The sequence below is a fragment of the Populus euphratica genome, unplaced genomic scaffold (genome assembly GCF_000495115.2).
Source record: "Populus euphratica unplaced genomic scaffold, PopEup_1.0 scaffold132.1, whole genome shotgun sequence".
Classification (NCBI taxonomy): Eukaryota; Viridiplantae; Streptophyta; class Magnoliopsida; order Malpighiales; family Salicaceae; genus Populus; species Populus euphratica.
This window is the reverse complement of record NW_011500019.1, coordinates 487,660-508,686: the sequence shown is the minus strand read 5'-3', so window position 1 is coordinate 508,686 and position 21,027 is coordinate 487,660. Positions and strand designations below refer to the sequence as shown.

The 21,027-nt window shown below is 31.0% G+C and overlaps 1 protein-coding gene and 1 pseudogene across 1 annotated transcript; both read right to left on the bottom strand.

Moving 5' to 3' along the window:
* Positions 1-430: 430 nt before the first annotated feature.
* Positions 431-1,030, bottom strand: LOC105141837 (calcium-binding protein PBP1-like). The gene has a single exon (XM_011049212.1). The coding sequence runs from the start codon at positions 891-893 to the stop codon at positions 534-536; it is 360 nt and encodes a 119-aa protein (XP_011047514.1). The 5' UTR covers positions 894-1,030; the 3' UTR covers positions 431-533.
* A 12,437-nt stretch (positions 1,031-13,467) lies between these two features.
* On the bottom strand, positions 13,468-16,913 carry LOC105141838 (receptor-like serine/threonine-protein kinase SD1-8; annotated as a pseudogene).
* Positions 16,914-21,027: the final 4,114 nt, after the last annotated feature.

Here is a 21,027-nt window from a genome sequence, read left to right as displayed (position 1 = left end):
CTGTTCTACTTCTTTTTTGGTTTTTGGGAGGATGGGTAACGGCCGTTTTTTATTTTTTATTTATTTTCTGAACAAGTGGAATGGTCAATAAATACAAGCAATTAGTGGCTAGTGTTAGATTAGGAACCACTTTAACCACCACATAAAATGAGGGACTACTGAAACCTCAAAATATGGTGTCTTGGGCCGGCAAAATGTCCTGAAAGAGTTCCGAATCTAAGTAATAGATTTTGTTAATTTAATATTGATTAATGTAAACATTATTAGTATAACAAATTAAAAAAAAATGAAACAAGCAATAAATGCACAAGATCATGAACATCAATAACAATAAATAATCCTGTGTATTTCTTTTCAATTTTGAACATCAATAACGATAAATAAGAAAACAAATTTCTTTCTGGAAAAGAAAGAAAACAAATCAAACAGAAGCAGTCAGCACCATATCAAGGCAATGTTATTTTTATTTTCAAGACAAATTAATCTTTGCAATGGCAAAGAAATCATTATAGATATCGCCAGCTAGCCATGGCTCAAAATCCGTAGCCCTTGAGCTCCTCTTCAAGTGCTTCTTCAAGCCAAAATCTTGATTCTTGCATCAACTCAGGACTCAATCTAAACATCAAAACACAAAACTCCATTTGATTTAAAGCCCCATCGCGGTCAAGATCACCTTCTTTAACCATACCAACAAGCTCATCCTCACTCAAATCTTGCAAACCCAAGAAAGCTGCATTCTTTTTCAAACTCTCCATGGTAATAACCCCTCTATCTTTATCCATCAACAGCTGAAACCCATTACACAACTCGTTTATCAACCCTTCCCCACCTAGCTTGTTTGCCATTACAGGCAACAAGTCTTCAAAATCTGCTCTTTTATCAGCTCCTGCCATTCTTGATCAAGACTCTTTTGAAAATAAATGTAAGGACTGGATTTTTTTTTGTGGTTTTATGAGTTGAAATGCATGAATTGGTGGATTTATATAGGGGAGGAAGGAAAGTAGAGGGTCTTCTAGGAAGGGACTGAAGGGTTATGGGCTTACGATGGGTGACAGCGACGGGACAGTGAGATTTTTATTTGCATTGGATTGGACGGCTTTGATTCCTTACAGAGGATGCCGCTGCCTCTGTTTCGCAGAAGTTTGTCATGGGTGTTTTGGTCATTTAGGACAGCTTGTGCCGGTGAATCAGTGGTTCTTTTGGTTTTGACTTCCTCATTGTCGCGTCGCATAGGGAAAGCTAAAGAAACTGTCAGCGGAAGGGTATTGTTGTCATTTGAGATGGATATGTGACACCAATGTGTGTTTTTTCTGACCAATGATCCTATCAGGCCGGAGTAGGAGGGACTGTTACATAAGGGTGTTTTTTTTTTAATTTTTAAACTTTAAAGATTAATAATTTTCGAATTAATGCTTATTTATTAAAATTAAATCTTTTCTTTACACAAATTTAAGCAGATTATTACCAATCAAATTTAATTAAACTTAATTTTTTTATCAAATAATTTTACAGGTTTATCCCTACATTAGCTTGGTATATTTTAGAATAAATTTTATCGAGCATTAACCATGAAGTTTAAACTCTACAAAATTTTAAAAAAGACGAAAAATATATCTTCTTCACCACCTAAACTACTATTTAGAATTTATAAAGGTTTTGTTGACAGTATATGAGAAAGTCTATAGTCGGTTCTCTCTTTCCTTGGAAATTTTGCACTCTGTCTCAGTTTTAGTTTGTCTCTTTGACATTGCCGGCCAGTTTATTTTCTACCGTTTGTGTGGGGTTGCCACTGCAAGGGTCTAGTTTTGGTTTGTAGTGGGTTTACGTGAGAAATATTTTTTAGAAGAAAGTTAAACGATGTTTTTGCAGGGTTAAATGAGTTTAATCATAGCAATTTTTACTTGGACTAATTTAATTTAACAAATAAAGTAAGAAATATTTTATTTTTTTAGAAATTACTTATTCGAGTCTCGTAAATCTCTGGGTCATTAGAGGTTCATTGTCAAAAAACTATCTCAACTCAATAACTTAAAATATTAAATGAGATTTTAGAATGTGATTTATATTCTTTTCTAATATATTTTTTTAGATGAAAGTGTTTTGAATTTGAAACTTGTATAAATTCATATTATCTTATAAATAATTTTTACCAAATAAATGAAGGTTGTGAATATCAAGATTCTGATATTATATTAAAGACTCATCTCAATTTAATAACTTAAATTATTAGTTGAGATTTCATAATATTATTTTCTAATACTTATATAATTATTAATTTTAAATATTAAAAATTTAATTAAAATATACAAGTTTACCCGAATGCTCTAATTAATAAAAATGAAAGAAATGTAGACAATGCATCTTGGGGGTGGAAAGATTTGCATCACCTGCCCACACGTTCTTGACCGACTAATAAGTCTGCATCAGGAAACTGAACGTAAACGTTTCAAGTCAAATCTTCGTATAATGTTTTTTCCTAGTAAATTAAGAGAGATGACTGAAATTTAATTGATTGTTCTTGTTGAAGAATTCTCTTGAAATCACTTTCTGAAAAGTTTCTACCATTGCTTTTCATAGATCAATTAGGCAAACTCATTCATAAGTATTATTCGTTATTCTATGGAAATGTTCTTCTTTCTTAAAAAATAAAAATAAAGGAATGGAGGTGTTTAAATATATAGAAGAGCTTTTACCTAGTTACGTAAAAAGCGACGACCAAATGGTTGGAAGATGTGGTTTGGATACTAATTAAAAAATGATTTAGGTTATTTAATTATTTTTTTATAAAATTCCTTGTTAATGGCCCAACTTAAAATTTGATTTAGATTGAGTATTATATTATGAGTTTTCTAATTTTATTTATTGGACGGTTGAATTTAAAAACTATGCAACAAATAACCCTAATTTTTTCAAATCCAATGTTTCCTCCCATTAATTGTTCGTATTAAACAAGAAAATCAATATTTGGAACTTGGGCTTATGTGAATAGGAAACTGGGAACATCCCCTTCACACATGATCTCGCTGGAATAAAGATAAAAATATGAGACCAGAAGCACAAGGCAATTTTTATTTCATTCTTTAAGAAAGAACCAAGCACGAAGAATGGCTGTGTCCATGGCGTGTGCGGCCACCGCCCCTCACAGACCGCTTTGGGGACGATGACAAAAAGGAAACTTCAATTTCTGGAACATTTACGGAAACTAAAGTAGGTGTTATACGAGACCACTTTTCTGATTTGGACTTCCAAGAAACTACTCATAGCTATGTTGGTAATCCTTGGGAACCTTCATTATCTATTTGACAGCTAGAAATATGACTTTGTTCCCTGCCATTCTTTCCTTGCCTTTCCTATCAACGTTGCATGTCGTAAGTCCTATCAACACTCCTCAATTTTAATAGATTAAATTAAAAATAAAAATTCAAAAGATCCAATTAGCCCAAGCTTTCCCAATAAAATAGGGTTAGAAAAGCAAAATAACTTTATATAAAAATATTTAAAATATAAAATATTAATACCCAATCTAATTTTAATTTTAAAAGATAAAATTTTTAAAAATAACATTTTATTAAAAAACAAAAAAAAAACCTTGAGTTAAGAAGGGTAACTTGTAAAACTCGCTTTTTAAGTCATAAAATCAAGATAAATTCATAAAAAAATTTAAAATCTAATTTTTAATTAATTCAATATTAAAATATAAAATTAAAAAAAATATTAATTAAAAAAATATTTAAATCAACATTGTTAACTTCTAAAATTTAGAATATGAGTTATGGGACTATAATAATTTTATATGAAACATGATGATAATAATAATAATAAAATATAATCTTTAATTAATTTAATATTAAAAGATGAAGTTAAAAAAATATTTAAAAATTAAACAAAAACATTACCCAAATCAACATGACTCATCTTATAACATTTATAATTTAGATTATAAAATTAGAATAATTTTATAAAATAATTAATTTGAATTGTAACTTAGAGCGGATATGTAAACTAATTAACACGCTAATTATGGAGGGAATTCATTGTTCTACTCCTCCCTGTCATTGTTAACTTTAATAATGATTTTTTTTTAATTTTTAATTTTATTATTTAAAATTTTATTTAACAGTAATTGAGTTTTATAATTTATTTTAATTATATTTTAATTAAATTATTTCAATATTATGATATAAATTATGAATTTGTTGAGTTAATATAGTTAGCTCAAGTTTTTTTTTTTTTTTTTAATTGAATTTTTTAAGTTTTATTTTTTAATATTTAGTTGATTGAAAATTATATTTTAAAATTTATTTTGGTTTTTTTATGAGATTATTCTAATTTTTTTATCAAATCATGAATTTGATGAGCTAACCTAAGTGATTCAAATTATTTTTTTTAATTTTATTTTTTGATGTTAAATTGATTAAAAATTAAACTATATAATGTATTTTAATTTAGTTTTTATGTCATAAAAATATCTGAATAGGCTAAATTGTTAATTAAAACTAAAAAACATAATTTATATTATTTCTTAAAGTTGTTAGCTTGCTTTGTTTCTCTATCTGTTTCAATTAACAAAAAAATCATTCCAACATTAATAATCTATTCAGCAACATTATATATTTATAAATTTGGCTCAATTGAAATAAATAGTTAATTGTTATTCAATTGCTCCGGTGATTTGGTAGAAATTGGACAAATAAATTTTTTTAAATACTATAATTGGATTAACTTGTTGAGATGGATGATGTTATGTGAATGGAGGTGGGGACATTGACAGAAAGGAAACTCCAATTTCTGGAATATTCAGGGAAACTAAAGTAGCTATTATACGAGACAACTTCTCTGATTTGGACTTCCAAGAAACTACTCATGGCTATGTTGGTAAATCCCTGGGAACCTTCATTATCTACTGGACAGCTAGGAATATGACTTTGCTCCCTGCCATTCTTTCCTTGCCTTTCCTGTCCACGTTACAGTCATATGCTTCAGATCAATTGTGTTTCTATGCTATTTTTTTATGGGTATATGTTTGAAAAACGTTAATTAACAATTTAAACAAATATAATTTTTAGGGTTTGCTCAAAGCGCAACCAGTGTCATGTTGACAAACACACTCAAAGCTCTAGGAGGTCCTGTAGCACTCAATTTTAAAAGATTAAATAAAAAATAAAAAATAAAATGATTCAATTGACACAACTTAACCTATTAAATTAAAATTAAAAAAATAAGATAACTTAATATATAAAATATTAATTTTTAATCCATTTAATTTTAAAAAAAATTAAAAAAATAATATTCATTAAAAAAATATTTAAGTTAACAAAGGTAACTCATAAAACTCACTACTTGAGACATGAGATTAAGATAAATTCATAGAAAAAAATTAAAAAAAATTAAAATTAAAATTTTAATTAATATAAAATTAAAAAAAATATTAATTAAAAAAATAACCTAAGTTAACATGATTAATCTATAAAACTCATAATTTGACTTATGAGACTATGATAATTGTTTATAAAACATGATAAAAAAATAATTATAAAAAATAATTTTTAATTAATTTAATATTAATTAATAAAATTGAGTAAAAAATATTTAAAAATTAAACAAAAATATTATCCAAATTAATATTACTTACCTGCAAAACTCACAATTCAATTTGAATTATAACTTATCGTGGACATGTAAACTAATTAACAAATGCTAACTGAGGAGGGAATTCATGGTCCCACTCCTCAGATATCATTGTTTACTATAGTAATGATTTTTCTTTAATTTTTAATTTTATTATTTGAAACTTATTTAATAATAATTAAATTTTATAATTTTTTTAAATTTTTTTATCAAGTTATTCCAATATTATTATCTATATCACATGCTTGTTGGATTAACCTAGTTAACTTAAGTTTTTTTAAATTGATTTTTTTAAGTTTTATATTTTAACATTTAGTTCATTGAGAATTATACTTCAAAATTTATTTTGATTTATTTTGTAAGAGTTTATTTTGATTTCATGACCCAAGTCATAAATTTGAGGGTTAATCTGGTTGATTCATATTATTTTTTTAGATTTTTTTTTCTAATTTTGTCTTTCAATATAAGATTGATTAAAAATTAGACTATATAATCTATTTTAATTTAGCTTCTATAAATCTTGGTCTAATAATCTAAGTCATAAGTTTACTGTTTAATCTGAGTTAAATAAAATTTATTTTTTATTTTTTTATTTAATATTTTATTAATTAAAAAATTATAATAATTTAATTATCAAGATTCTGATATAATATTAAAGAATCATTTTAATTTATAAAGTTAAAATATAAGGTAAAATTCAAAAATATATTTTATATTAGTTTTAAAAGTTATTAGCTTACTTTGCTCCTGTATCTATTTCAATTATCAAAAAAATCATTCTCGCATTAATAATATATTCAGCAACATTATATATTTATAAATTGGGCGCGGTTGAAATAAATAGTTTATTGTTATTCAATTCCTTCGGTGATTTGGTACAAATTGGACAAATAATTTTTTTATAATATTATAATTGGATTAACTCCTTGAGATGAATGATGTTATGTGAATTGAGTTGTGCGGTTTACAGACTTATAAGAGTGAAAATATTCTTCTAATATTGAACGGATTTCATTTGTGTCTCAAGTTGGTAAAGATTGAAAGGGTTTTTGATTCTTTAACGAAAGAAAATAGGGTTTAGATTTTAGAATAAATATGTCTATTTATCACAATTAAATAAATAAAAAAGAGAGAATAAATTATGTAATTAGCACATGAACAAGATTCCTTTTCTTTTTACTGTTCCAGTGGCAGTAAATGTCTTACCAATTAGAGCAATTGGACGCTAGCCCCGATTAAATTTATTTACAAATAGAGGGTCTTATCAAACAAATTATTAACACATAATCCATTTGGATAATTGTAACAAATATAGTGATAAAATTGCTGTTTTGAAACTCACTTTACCAAATAGTTTAATCCATAATTTTAGATTTAGATTGGGTTGGGTTTCAATAAAAAAAGAAGAAGTTAATCCTATATAATTTACTTAAAAATCCAAATTAATTAATCTAGAAAAAATTAAATAAAAACCTATTATTTTAAAAAATATTGTCATTTTTATAAAATAAAAAAATAAATTAATTTGGGATTAATAATATCAACCCATGACCTTAAACTTGTGACAGATGTATCCCAGCATCATCATCATGTTTAAAAACTATGGATAAAAATAAGTTAAATCTAGGTCGCACGTTTCAAAGTCATCTCTCTCACGATAATCTCTGTCGATCTCTTTTTTGGATCTCTCTCACGATAATCTCTGTCGATCTCCTTTTTGGTTTTCTTCACACCACTAATTTACGTGGGGTGTCCGGGCCAGCTTGCACGCACCACGACTAATCCCCACGGCCCATTGAATATCCTGCAAACCCAGTAGGCATGTAAGGCACCGCAGAGGTGATAGGCGTGCACGCCAGGGCTCGAACCCAGGTGCAGTGAAAAGAGACAAGCCCCTTCCACCACTGGACCAAACCCTAGAATGTCCTTTTTGGTTTTCTTCACACCACTGGGTGATGGTTGAGCAGAACCTACGAGTTACTTTGAACGTACCTACGAGTTACTTTGAACGTGTATACATGAGCTGCTTTGGGGCAAGCATACATAAATACTCACCATGACTTGAACAATCCTATATTGCAAGTGTTACTCATCATCGAACTTCATAAAATTTTGTTGTTATAAACTGATTTATCTTCACTCATGTAATTAGTATAACAAGTGTCTTAAGTACAGTAAATTTTGATGTTTTTTCTTGTTCATATAACAAGTCATCAATACAAATGTTTCATCTTCTTCATTTTCTATAAATTTATGTTTTTCACCATCGACTATTCAACTCAAAATCAGTTTGGCGTTCTGATTTGTTGTTATATACTCTTCCTCTTTTTTGAAAATAATTGAAAGACTAATTATCAGTGTGAATCTACTATTGTTATTGCTTATACTCATTTCTCTTTCTTAATCACCTCTATCTAAGGTAAAAAAAGTTGAAGGGTAATATTTGAAAATTAAAAATACAAGGATGTAAGTGGAATGTTGATGAATTTATAAGGGCATACTTAATTCCAGCGTCAGTGTTAAGTGTTCTCAATCCATGTCTAACATACTTAAGAACTAAAAGCTATATAATTAAAATTAAATTAACTTGCAATTATAAAGGGAACAAATATTCTATTATCAAAACATAGAAATAAAAAAAAAAACTATTAAGTAACTCAAGGCTTTGGCCACTGCTGGCATCCACTTCCTACCAATCTGAAAACAAATCATAAGCATAAATACAATATTTTTAATTGAAAACATAAGCATGTATGCTATAGAATTTAAACAAGTTCCATCAAACACCTGTCTTCTTGTTCAAATAATAAAAAGATCTTTTCTATTTTATTTTATGTTCAATTACAACTATATATGGTCACCACTTCACTGGCCACATCCAAATCAAATTAATTTTACAGCTAATCAACCAAGATTTGGGCTCAAAGGCCTACACATAAAACAAATCCACGACCCAAAGGTCAATTAGAATGTTGAAAGCCCGGCTGGCTAACCACCTCCCGGATGGACCCAACACATGAGATGGCCCATATTAAAGGAGGGTATTTTATGTATTAAAGGTGTCAATTATGTTTAACAAGTATGATTTATATTATTTTCAGAAACAGAAAAAATTAAAACAAATTTTATATTGCTCAAGATCTTGGGTTATTTTGAATTTCTTAAATTCCTACCGAGATATTCTAGATTTATTATATCCATTACATTTCAATAAAAGCCCACACAAATGTACTGATGCAAGCGATGGGCTAGAGTCTTCCCCTGGCTGTGGATGGGGCACATCAGCACTCATGCTTAGCACCTACATCGAACCACTTTTGACACTAGAAACATGAAACTGTGCATAACTATATATTTTTTTTAAGATTGGACACAACAATTTGAAGGGAAAAGCTAATGCAAAGCAATTTGAAACATGAGTTGGAAATAAAGTTACTATTTTATGTTTCGTTCCTTGCAGTAGTTGTGGAAGGCAATATTATAGACTTTCTGAACCCCTTGAGCTCCAGTATTGCTATTTCAAGACTTTCTTTTAATGGAGGATAATAAATGGAAGAGGCATAAAAGAAGAATAGGTTCGTGGGGGAATTATGACCAAGAAATAAAATTGGACATTGTTCACTACCAGAAAATTGAAAAAAGCCAATGAAAATGCCGACGAAAAATATTCCGTTGCTGTTTCCTGAGGGAAACCGTGATGGAAAATATTTTGTCCCTGTTTCTTAAGGAAAACTGCAATGGATAATTTATGTCAGTTATTTTTTATGAAAATGCTGAACATAATTAATTAATTAATTAAATTATTTTGACAATTCTGTTGGCATTGATGACTTGTAAAACTTTAAATAGAATTGTCTATAGAAATTCCCTCAATAATTTTAATTGAATAAAACCTAACAGCCCCTCTCTTTTCTCCCATTTCTTCTTTTTCTTCTTCTTCTTCTTCATTTACCTAAATCCGACACAGTACCAGGTAACCTATATTTATCTCCTCCCCACTCACAAAACCATCACCCTACTCATCCCAGGTTTATCTATCTATCTATCTATATATATATATATATATGATGCCAAGCAAGCTTGTGTTTTAAGGTCAATATCAAGACATAATGGAGCATTGTGCCCCCACCCCTCTACCCACTGTTTCTTTTTATTTTTTGAACATAAATTATAATGTTGCTTTATCTAAAATGAAAGGGATGGATTGATGCTGAAAGCCTCAACACAAGCTTCTATGTTGATTTGTGTGGAGGAGTTGCAATGAGAGATGCTTAGGGATTAACTATTGATATGAGGTGCTGTCGAACCTAGTTAAATGGGGATGATGTTGGTATTTAAATGGGGAAGAAGGCTGAATTTTTAAGGTAGAAAATATGAATTTTAATGGCTTGATTGCAATTTTGGTTTGTTAATTGGGATGGATTGTTAGTGAAATTTACGAGTGGAGGATAGAATTTCTAGGAAGTATAGTGAGATATGATGCAAATTAGGTAGTTTGTTTGTGCATGGATTGGTTTACATTGAATGTAATTTGGATTGAACGGAATTATTTTGATCGGAGTTGTCAGCTTAAGAGTTCGGAATAATATTGAGAGAGATGAGAACTCAGTTTTGTAAGATTGTATTCTGATTTAAAATGATAAAATTAATTGGTATTTCAGAGAATGCTTTAGCTTGATTTTACAATAATAGGAATTGTGTGACGATTTATAATTGTGTTTGGATCCTGTTGTGATATTTTGTAATGTCTTCATGACTTGGATGTGTACCAAGATTATTAGATTTGAAAATTATTTGATTGTGGTGTTTATTTGATCTGATATGGAATTTTGGATTAATATTTGAATTGCTTGAGATTGTTTTAGGAAAATTAAGTGATTGAAATATGGATTTGGAATAATTTATTTGGTAGGAAAGATTGTTATGAAGTTGATTTTTAGAATTATCATCATAATGAAAATCTTAATTATTAGTTTGTAAAAGATGTGTGGGAAGTTTGTATTACTTGATTTTGTTACAAGTATGATCTTGAGATGATTGGGATGAATATTAATAAAGAATGGATTGTTTTTGAATTTATTTTATTAATTGAATTTGTTATTAGCATGATATTGTTATAAGCATTGTGAGAGAATTGAAATAATGAATTGAGCACCAACTAATGATTGTGGTTTCGTTGTGAAAATGTTGAATTTTTAAAAACAATGAACATGGTAGTTCAATTGTTAAATTTGAATAAAAACAATGATTAATAAGTTGAGGTTGATAGTTTATAAGTGAAACTCCTTAGTGAAGAATTTTAATTGCTTATTGAAACGGCTATTTAGAAAGTGATTGTTTCTCTTTTTTTTTTACTCAACATTGATTTGAATAATGAAAATATTGGGTTGAAGGAAGCTTTCTACTTATAGTATTAATTGTTTTTTTTTAGGTATCATATATCAAAGAAGAAATAAGTCCAAGTTCAATAAGATCACAACTACATAAAGTAACAATGTCAATAATTATATAGTTAATTTATTAGATGTCAATTATGAAAAAGCATTTATTATAGATGTTAACAACTAACGTTTGATCAATTGAGATAGAAGAGTTAGAATCTCTTCTATTAGAGACTTAGTATTAGACATAATTATTATAGAATGATGACCTCTGTAATTAATGTTTTTTTTCTAATTATTGAAGTTATTTATTTGTATTAAATTTTTTTAAGATTTACATTAAATTGAAATGGCTTTGATAAATTGATTTTCAAGTTTATCAATATTGAAATTATTTATTTGATCTTGTCTATGATGAAATCATTGTTTAAAGAACTATTGTTTTTATGGAGTTGATTTCATGAACATTCTAAATGGACAAATAAGATATAAGCTTGGTGGGGAAAAGTTTAATGTTCGATAAATAAACTTTAATTTAATAATTATTTAAATTTTAAAAAGTAATTAACATATGAATTTAATATAAAAAAAATTTTTGTTTGGAAAATAACAATGAGGTATTGGTAAGAAAAGTATAGGAAAACCATGGTGCTACTAAGTAAGTATCAAATTTATATTACTTTAAATTTTTATTCTTTTAGTTCCTAACCTTATTTCTGTTTAACAAATTTATATACTAAGTTACATGAGTATGATATTTGGAAACAAGTAATTAATAGAATCGACTATAATGACATAGCAATGTGAAAAATTATAAACTAGGGTATATCATGGAGTTGTAATTAGATATTGTTTCAAGATTTTGGTAGCAACAGAAGATTTTAAAAAGTGTTTATGATTCAAGATTTAAAATATAAAAAATTAAACTCATGGTTTGTTCAATTAACATATAAGAGGAGTGCTTTTATTTGTAAACCATACAAAGTGCTTAGTAAGTGTTCATTATTAGATATTTTATTATTTTTTAAATTTTAATTAATTTTTTATTTATAAAACTGTTAAAATAAATTATTTAATTTGCATGAAAAGAAGCTTGAGTGGAAATCAACTCCACTTAAATTATACGAGGAAACTTATATTAAAAACAAATAGAGGGAAATGAGAGAGAAAAAATTGTCAATAAAAAAGCAGAAGTGTTCATTGATTTTTTTTTTTTTAACAGTTATCATTTTCTTAATAATGCTTATATGCATCATTAATATGAATTTAGAATTTTAACTTTTTTATTTTTTTATTTTATAGGATAAAAATAATGCTGGCATAATTGTAAAATTTGATGAAGACACTTTTAGAAATGAGGGTGAACTATTGTGTTTCAATAGTAGTCACACCGCATTTCAACCCAAATCACCGGATATTGATGAGTTGGTCCAAAAAATAGTTTAGGAACGATTGGAAGTACAATTACCTAAATTAGAGAGAGAGAGAGAGAGAGAGAGAGAGGTGAGCACAACTTGAACAAGAAAATAAGAGGCATTGGGAAAAATTACATGCATGCTTTACATTTGACTCCTTCTACTTGGACCTTCTGGTTCACGATACTTTTCTCTCCCTTTTTAGAAGTTTATGTCTTGTTTGAAAAATATTTGTGTATGGAATATTAAGATGAATGAAGAAACTTGTATTATATTTTTTTTTTGTTATGAAGATGCATTTTTTGTTGTGATTGTATTTTTGTTGTTGTTATTTTGATTTTAGGATGAATTTAGAATTATAACAACTGAACAATACAAAAAATATATGAAACGCTGACAAAATCCTTGATGGACATGGGATTCCATCAGCCATTTCATTGGCAATGTTCGCAAAAATTTCTTCGGAAAGTTATAAAAGGTCTTGGCATGTTGGAATTCATGATGGACAGTTCTTTCGGCATTTAAGGTGTCGATAGTGTTGCTGGCGGAAGAAACTTATTTTTTTTGGAGTGGATATTTCATCCGCATTTCCATCGGAGTTGGAAGTTGCCGGCAAAAATGCTGATGGAATGTAAATCCCTGACGAGAAACTTGCCAACAACATATTTCCTTCGACAATTCCATTGACAAGTCAGATACTAACAGAATGTTTTCCTGGACATCAAAAGAATATCCTGTCAGCGTTTTCCAATTTTCTGATGGTGGTTTGAAGCTGACGATGTGTTTATTTTTTAAATTAACTATTTGTTTTCTTTGATGCAGTTGATATTTCTAATATTTTTCTGGTCAAAGCTGCAATAAGATCTCAAGTTGGATATGAAGCACTATGAGCCAGTAAATTTTGATACTTGAAATATTGATGAATTTCAATGTATTTGCATGTCAAGTTGGATATGAAGCACTTGTTCATCTGATGTAAGTTAGGCTATTATCTTTGTAGCCCTTTTTTCTTAATAAAACTTCGACTATTAACAAAAAAAAAGTGAACTGAAAAACCTGGAAAGTCTTATCGAGCCTCAGGCAGGCTAATTGTCAATTCGTTGTTAGAATATATAGTTGATGTGTTATGAAAGGCAACAAAAGTGCCAGATCTCCGACGACTAAGACGAGAGAATGCAGGTTCTTTTGGAGAAGGAAGTGATGCATTGTCATTGCTCAACATCTAAACCGCTAATGGCATCGTAGGTCTATCAGCTGGAGACTCCTGCACACACAAAAGCCCTACATGGATGCACCTGAAAATTCTGTCAGGACTTTCACGTGAGTCCTTTATCGATGGATCGATAAGGTCTAGTCCTCTAGCTTCATTCCACAATTCCCATGCCTGAGAAGCATTTTAAATACATTAATGTCTTGTTTTACTAGTAATCAACTATTATATGGAGATAACACGGGAGGAAAGGTTTCTTTTTTCTTTTATTTTTTCAACTTACCCATCCTTGAAGGGTTTGAGGAAGATCGTTGCGAAAAAATTCAGCATTTCTCTTACCGGTCACAATCTCTAATAGCAAAACTCCAAAGCTGAAGACATCTGATTTTTCTGAGAATTTTCCATACTGTGCATATTCGGGTGACATGTAGCCACTGCAGAAGTAATAGTGCAAATGAATTAGTAGTGACAGAAAATTAGAATATCAGTAGAATCACGTTGACGCCAATCGAAGTTTATGTGGAGTAATCAAACTTACTAAGTACCAACCACCCGTTTGGTATCTGCTTCGGTTTGGTCAGATCCAAACATCCTTGCCAATCCAAAATCTGAAATCTTAGGATGCATTGCATCGTCCAGTAATATGTTACTTGCCTTTAGGTCCCTGTGGATCACTTTTAATCTAGAGTACTTGTGAAGGTAAAGTAGACCTTGTGCAATGCCTTCGATAATTCGAAAACGTTTGCTCCAATTAAGGTTTGCCTTTTCAGAAGGATCTGATAGAAGAAATCATTAGCTGACAATGTGATTATGGTAGAACAAACCTAATGTAATGCAATGTAAGTGTTCAAGCTATTGACGATGTTCAGACAAGGATGGCTACATATTTTAGGAGTTTCAAAAGAGAGAACGAAAGTTTACCAAACAAAAACTTATCCAGGCTTCGATTCCGCATGTATTCGTACACCAATATTCTCTCCTCCCCTTCAGCACAGCAACCTAAGAGCCTCACCAGATTAGTGTGTTGGAGCTTAGAAATAAGTTTTGACTCATTCATGAACTCTTCTAGTCCTTGTCCAGATTTCTTAGAAAGCCTTTTTATTGCAACTTCTTGAAATGCCAAATCCCCCTACAGAGCAAATGCTCAATAAAACCAATCACATCATCAGGAAAGAGAATAGAATCAAAGGGAAAGTAACTGAAATCAACTAAATTTGAAAAGTTGAATGCAGCATTTCCTAAAAGTGGAAACAAAACCTTATAAACAGTGCCAAAACCACCCTCTCCCAGTCTATTATCTTCAGAGAAGTCATTTGTGGCGGCCTGTATTCTGTTCAAGCTAAATATGTTCAGCTTCGTGTCACCATTACCAGCTTCACCTCCAATGGGGGTGCTGGTCCCAGAAAAACTCCCTTCAATTATCTCTGTCAGGTATCAATTAATGTTAAGCTACAGAGTAAACCAGGACAGCCAACAATAATCATTATCTTTTTGATGAAGAAAGGTATGGAAAGACACCTTGTTTTCCAAATCTTTTTCTCCAGGTGAAATAGCCAGATAGAATAGCAAGAACCCCTAAAGAAATTACTGCTACTAGAATTATAATAGAGCGCTTGCGTCTACTGGAAAAGTTATCACTACTTCCATCATTTTCAACTGCATATAAAAGTGAAGGTAGATTAGTTGTTATTGAAATTCACTAAAGGGGACAGTTAGTCCTAATCTATTATGCTCAATGCAGATGTTGAGAAAGTTAAAACTAGTTGAAATTATATGATCATACCAAGTTCTCTGTCATGAACACGAACGTAAAGAATTTGCCCTCCAATGTCATGTACAATATCCATCAAGTCCCCATACCAGCTCAGGCAGTTAATTGAATTTCCTTGACTTGCATTGACAAGTGCATAAGCTGTGCAAGAGCAATTTTGTAGGCATCTTGATTCACAATCATTGGCACTCATATTTTCCACTAGATACGAATGATCTGGTAATTTTATAGTTTCAATCTTCAAAAACCCATCACCCTTGTCACATGTTAGTGCCTTTTGCCTCACACAAGTGTCACTAGTCCAATTCCTCATATGCCACTCTTGCTGAGCTTTTGGCTGGAAACCTGTCAAACATTGGCAATAAACTGGAGAACCTTTTTTGTCACAGCTACTAAATGGACTGCAATGACCATAGAAATCACAGTAAACTTGAGGCCACTGCCATATAGAAAACCATTTACTGTTTTTCTCCTCCCATATCAGAGCCTCAAGTCGCCCATTTGGGACTAGTGTGATCCTTAATATAACTGAGATATCTGAGATACTGTAAGAAAGATAAATATCATCACCCTCTAACTTCACAGTAACGTAATAAGCAAAAGGTAGCCATCGGGATAGCTTCGTTAATGACATAGAATTGCTGTAGACATTGGTTCGGCTATAAGGAACATGATCCTTCCATATGAAAAACTGCAGAGGTCCCGTCGTATCCAAGCCGAAAGAGAATAATCCTGGTTGTGGATCTTCAGCGTCTATCCAAGATGTAAGCTGCCTTCTTTGACCAGTTTTGCGATTATTGCCAACTTTCATGCCAGGCAAGAACGTATCCGACGGATGATCAAAGCTCTGCCACAGGATGGTTTCCCCACTTCTCAATAAAAAGTTTCCACTATCCGTTAGGACACCCATCATGCTATTTATAGCTGAATGAGCAATCTTTACATTGGATGACCAAACAATTTTCCCTGTTGCATCCAGAACCACTAGATTTCCATCGACCCCGAGTGAGAAAGTTCCTAGAGAATCAGTAGGGGATTCTCTATTCGCAACCCAGACAACAGATTTCTTCTGAATTTTGTTATACCAAATGCCAAGATAGTACCTTGGAGTTGAATTTCCCACACTAAAGAAGCCTAGAGCAAAAGTTCCACTAGCAGAAATTATGGATTGATTTGCACTGACATATCTGCCTGGAACTATAATCCCTTCTCCTGCACCGATTGGCACTAGAGAAACAGAGATTGACATTAAAAGCAGGAAAACACAGAACCCCATTATCTATTTGTGAGGCTGAAAGAAAGATATCTGCAATTAATGACTAGAAAGGCTTCACATCCGTGTATGATCCACAGCAGCTAAAAATATCATCTGAAGTTGGATATGGTGGACTATAAGCCCTACATCAAATAAAAATCTAGCCATCATTAGATATCAAAGGCTTGTGAGGAAAATGCCAAATGATGTCAATTTTTGTAGGCCATTGTTTTACGATGAACTTTCATTTAAGAATCAGTGGCCCCCGTGGGGCAACACATGAATGGACGGTGGAAGCAGTCTTTTCATCTTTCTTTGGCCCTCATATGTCTGCACTTCTAGCTCGTTTTACATGCATCTTAGTACCCTGACATGGAATAATAGCATGTTCAGCTTTCAGGCAAATAGAAGAGGACAAAATGGATCCAAATTACATACTGGCAATGCAATCCTGATCAAATCAACCATGTGGTGCAGTAAACTAAGAACATAAATCAAAAGGGAAATGTTTCTTTACATATACCATACTGATATAAGAGCAATATGAAAACGACTCTTTGAAACCATATAAATAAGATGATTAATTTTGGTAATGCGTGACCTGACTGATAGTAGAAGAAAATATCACCACCGAGAAGGAAAGGAAGAATTACATGAGGCTAACTAAACGGTTACTTAATAAAGAGAAGATCGAATGGGCTGAGCCCAGCTTATATGATAAAATACCACATTGTCTCACAAAGAAGGTGTTAGGTGTCCATAGAGGTAACTCACGAGTCTGATTAGAGATTTCAAAGTTGATTTATTTGAAAAGATTTAACAATATTATTAAATAATTATCTTGAACAATTTTTTGCCATATTTTATTTTTAAGAGTGACCCATGTCGCAGCATTAGCCGGCCTATAAAGTAGTAACTGCTAAGACAATGCCCAACCCCAGCTGCATGTGTATCATCTTTCTTTATTGGGAAACTCAATATTCATAAAATCAGAAAAAATAAAATAAAATAAAAATTTTAAGGTATAATAATAATAAAAAACACATTAGTGACGTATCAAACTAATTATCAAAAACTGACCACATCATCATTTTTTTTTTTATTTACGTGGGGTGTTTGGGCCAGCTTACGCGCACCACGACTAATCCCCACGGCCCACTGAACATCCTGCAAGCCCAGTGAGCAAGTAAGGCACCGCGGGGGTGACAAACATGCATGGTAAAGTTCGAACCCAGGTACAGAGGAAGAGGACAAGCCCCTTCCACCACTAGGCCAGAACCTCACCTCACTTGCACATCATCAACATCATCATGTTTTCAGTACATAATGATATGGTGTTGTGCTGAAGAGCAAATAATATAAAAGCATATTATTCAACTTTCCTTTCATGAGCTGACCTCATTGAAAGAGCTATTTTGTCTTCGATATAATTAATTATGGAAACCCAAGGGATCGCGCCCACCCCGCAATGCATTCGAGGGTACTTGAGAACGTAATATTAATTAGTTTTTGAAATGTTTTTTTTAATATATTAAAATAATATTTTTTATTTTTAAAAAATTATTATTAATATCAATATATAAAAATAATTTAAAAACATAAAAAATTCATTTTAAGTAAAAAATTCATTTTTTTTAGAAAAGCCAATTGAAATACAGTTACAAGCAGCCCTGCAATCCTTCGTACAAGCATGGCATTTGTAAATGCTTTCTTTGGATTCAGCCTTAACTTGACCAAAGGTGAGTATAAGCATCACTGCCACCAGCATGAAAACAGAGCTTTTGTATTAAAACAAATAAAAAAACAAATCAATCTACATTAATTGACAGTGGCTGCAACTTTATTCTGCAGATTCCTCGCCTTATTTTCTTGGTTTCCTGAACTGGTTTGATTTTCTTTAAATTTCCTTTAACACTTACACTAACCAGAGGCCAAGTCTTAATTATATCTAGCTCAATGGTTAGAAACACTGATTTGTAATTTGATTGGATTGACAATTTTCATAATTTTTCCATCTCTGAAATATATTAAGGTTTTAATTTTATGGCATCCAAATTGAAATCTGATACTAGTTTTACACACACACAAACAATATACACGCATGCACGCTTGAATTCGCTTTTAATGCAAAATTTTATTAAATAAAAAAAAAACGATCGTTTATAAATCTTATAAATCAGCATTCAATTACCAAATATCAAATATTTTCAAAATAATATAGAAATACTTATAAGAAATTATATACATAAAGATATCTAAGCAAATAACATTTTATTATCCGTACCCTTATTCAAGGAACTCAGTAATTTATGTTTTTTTGTGTGAAAAATAGTTGTTGGGTACTGCTGCGGGCTCTTTTGTGCTGGTCTTAACTAAGAAAAATTTGAATTGCAAAGTTAAACACTGAATAAATCAAATAACTTGGACATTTGATATTAAAAGATGATTGAAATTCAAGAACAAAGGAGTTTATTACAAACAAGAATTACAATCATGGAGTTGTTAGTATAATCATGCAATGAAGTTTTTTTTTTTTTTATGATTAACGTGGATGTCTGGGTAAGCTTTCGCGCACCACGACTAATCTCATGGGCCCTAAAGTTAACGACCATATAAACTTCTAGTGATCATCATATGAGCAACTAAGGACTCGAACTTGAGACCACAAAGAGAGCAAACCCATTGATCTCAAGTTTTTACTACTTGGCCATCACCTAGATGATTTGCAATAAAAATTCTTGATAGATGAACATATATATTTTTTGTTCTTTTTGGATTTTTAGTTTATGAAAACTACTATCTATTGATTACAAGTTTATAGTTAAAATTCTATTAATTATCAATTTATTAATTAAAAGCCTACTAGTTATTATCCTATTGGTTATAAATCCACTCAATCTATGAGTCTAAAAGGTTATCAATCTACTTGATAAGTTGTCTTTGAAGATTTTATGAATTTGGTTGAATTGTAAAGCAATTGATGTTTTTGTTGATGTTGTTGATTTGGTTAGTACGTATGTTAAATGTGTTCTTTTCTTCCTTTAAATAAGGAATTTAAGAGTAAATGGATGATTAACGCTATTTTAATTCCATACCATTCTCTATTTTAAAGATTTGATAATATGTAGATTAATTTCTTTAATCGTCATTGTAGGGAATTCCAACTGCTGATGCTCTGATATTTGCTCATAGAAGGCCAAACATATTGACACAATATTTAACGTAGTTCGACAAATCGCTTGTATCTACGGGAGAGGCCATATTATTACATAGGGAGAGAACAAGATTTACAATAATAGAGAAGGAGGAATCATCCACTATTTTAACTCTTAACCTTACTGTTTTCTTTCTTTGCAGTGTTGTAATGACAACTACTACTTGCTGCTCTTGGCAACACACTCTTTCCTACATTTCTCACATCTTTGTCTCTACTACCTCTCTCATTTTTCTCTCTCATATATGCCTCTATTTATAGGCATTCATGACAGCTTCTTTTGCTCTTTTGTCAACAATGGTGACTGTCAAACTTACCAAACTTTGACATTAGCAGCTGCCACTAACAACCCACCATTGTAGCCTCCTTCATTGACAATGGAAGCCATCTTCTTTGATAATGGCAACAATATAATTGGCAATATTCCAACAATCACCCCTTTTTTCCATTTATGTGGGGTAACTGTCCGCTTGCTTCTACAGCACACGCTTGCATCTTGCAGCTCTTCCAATCTTACCATTCTGAAAGCATCTTTGGTCAAGTTTACAGGTACTCACCAAACCTTTTAATCATCAGAGTAACCAAAGCACACCTTTTCTCACATAAAAGGATCACTATAATCAGATGGTCTGCCACATCACATCTAAATAGTGTTAATGCTTGTCTTTAGAACAACATTTCTTTTCGAGCGTATCAACCATATTCAATCTGGAATCATTTATCAAGCCTCACATTAAGGCTTACAACACCCCCTCAAATGGATATTTCCAAGTACGACAGTCATTGAGTGTTTTAATATGATCACGAACTCACCACTCTTCTAGGGGTCCATTCATCTAGAAGTTGCATTTGCCTTCTGTTTTACCTTAGGAACCATGCTTTACTTCTCCGTGAGTCTCCCACTTTTAGTCTTAAGAGTCCAGGTAGCTCTCTACCTTTAACCATGGGAACAACCCATTGAAGGTTAATTCATATATGTCTTCATACTCTAAGTATTATAATGCCTGACACGACGAAAAGATTGATGTCTTCTCCCAAGTGCAGGAGTGTCGAAGTAATAAATAACCCGGCAAGACCGGGGTCGAACCACAAGGAGGTTAATTGTACAAATTATAAAAAAAAATTATAAAACAACAATAACAACAACAACAAT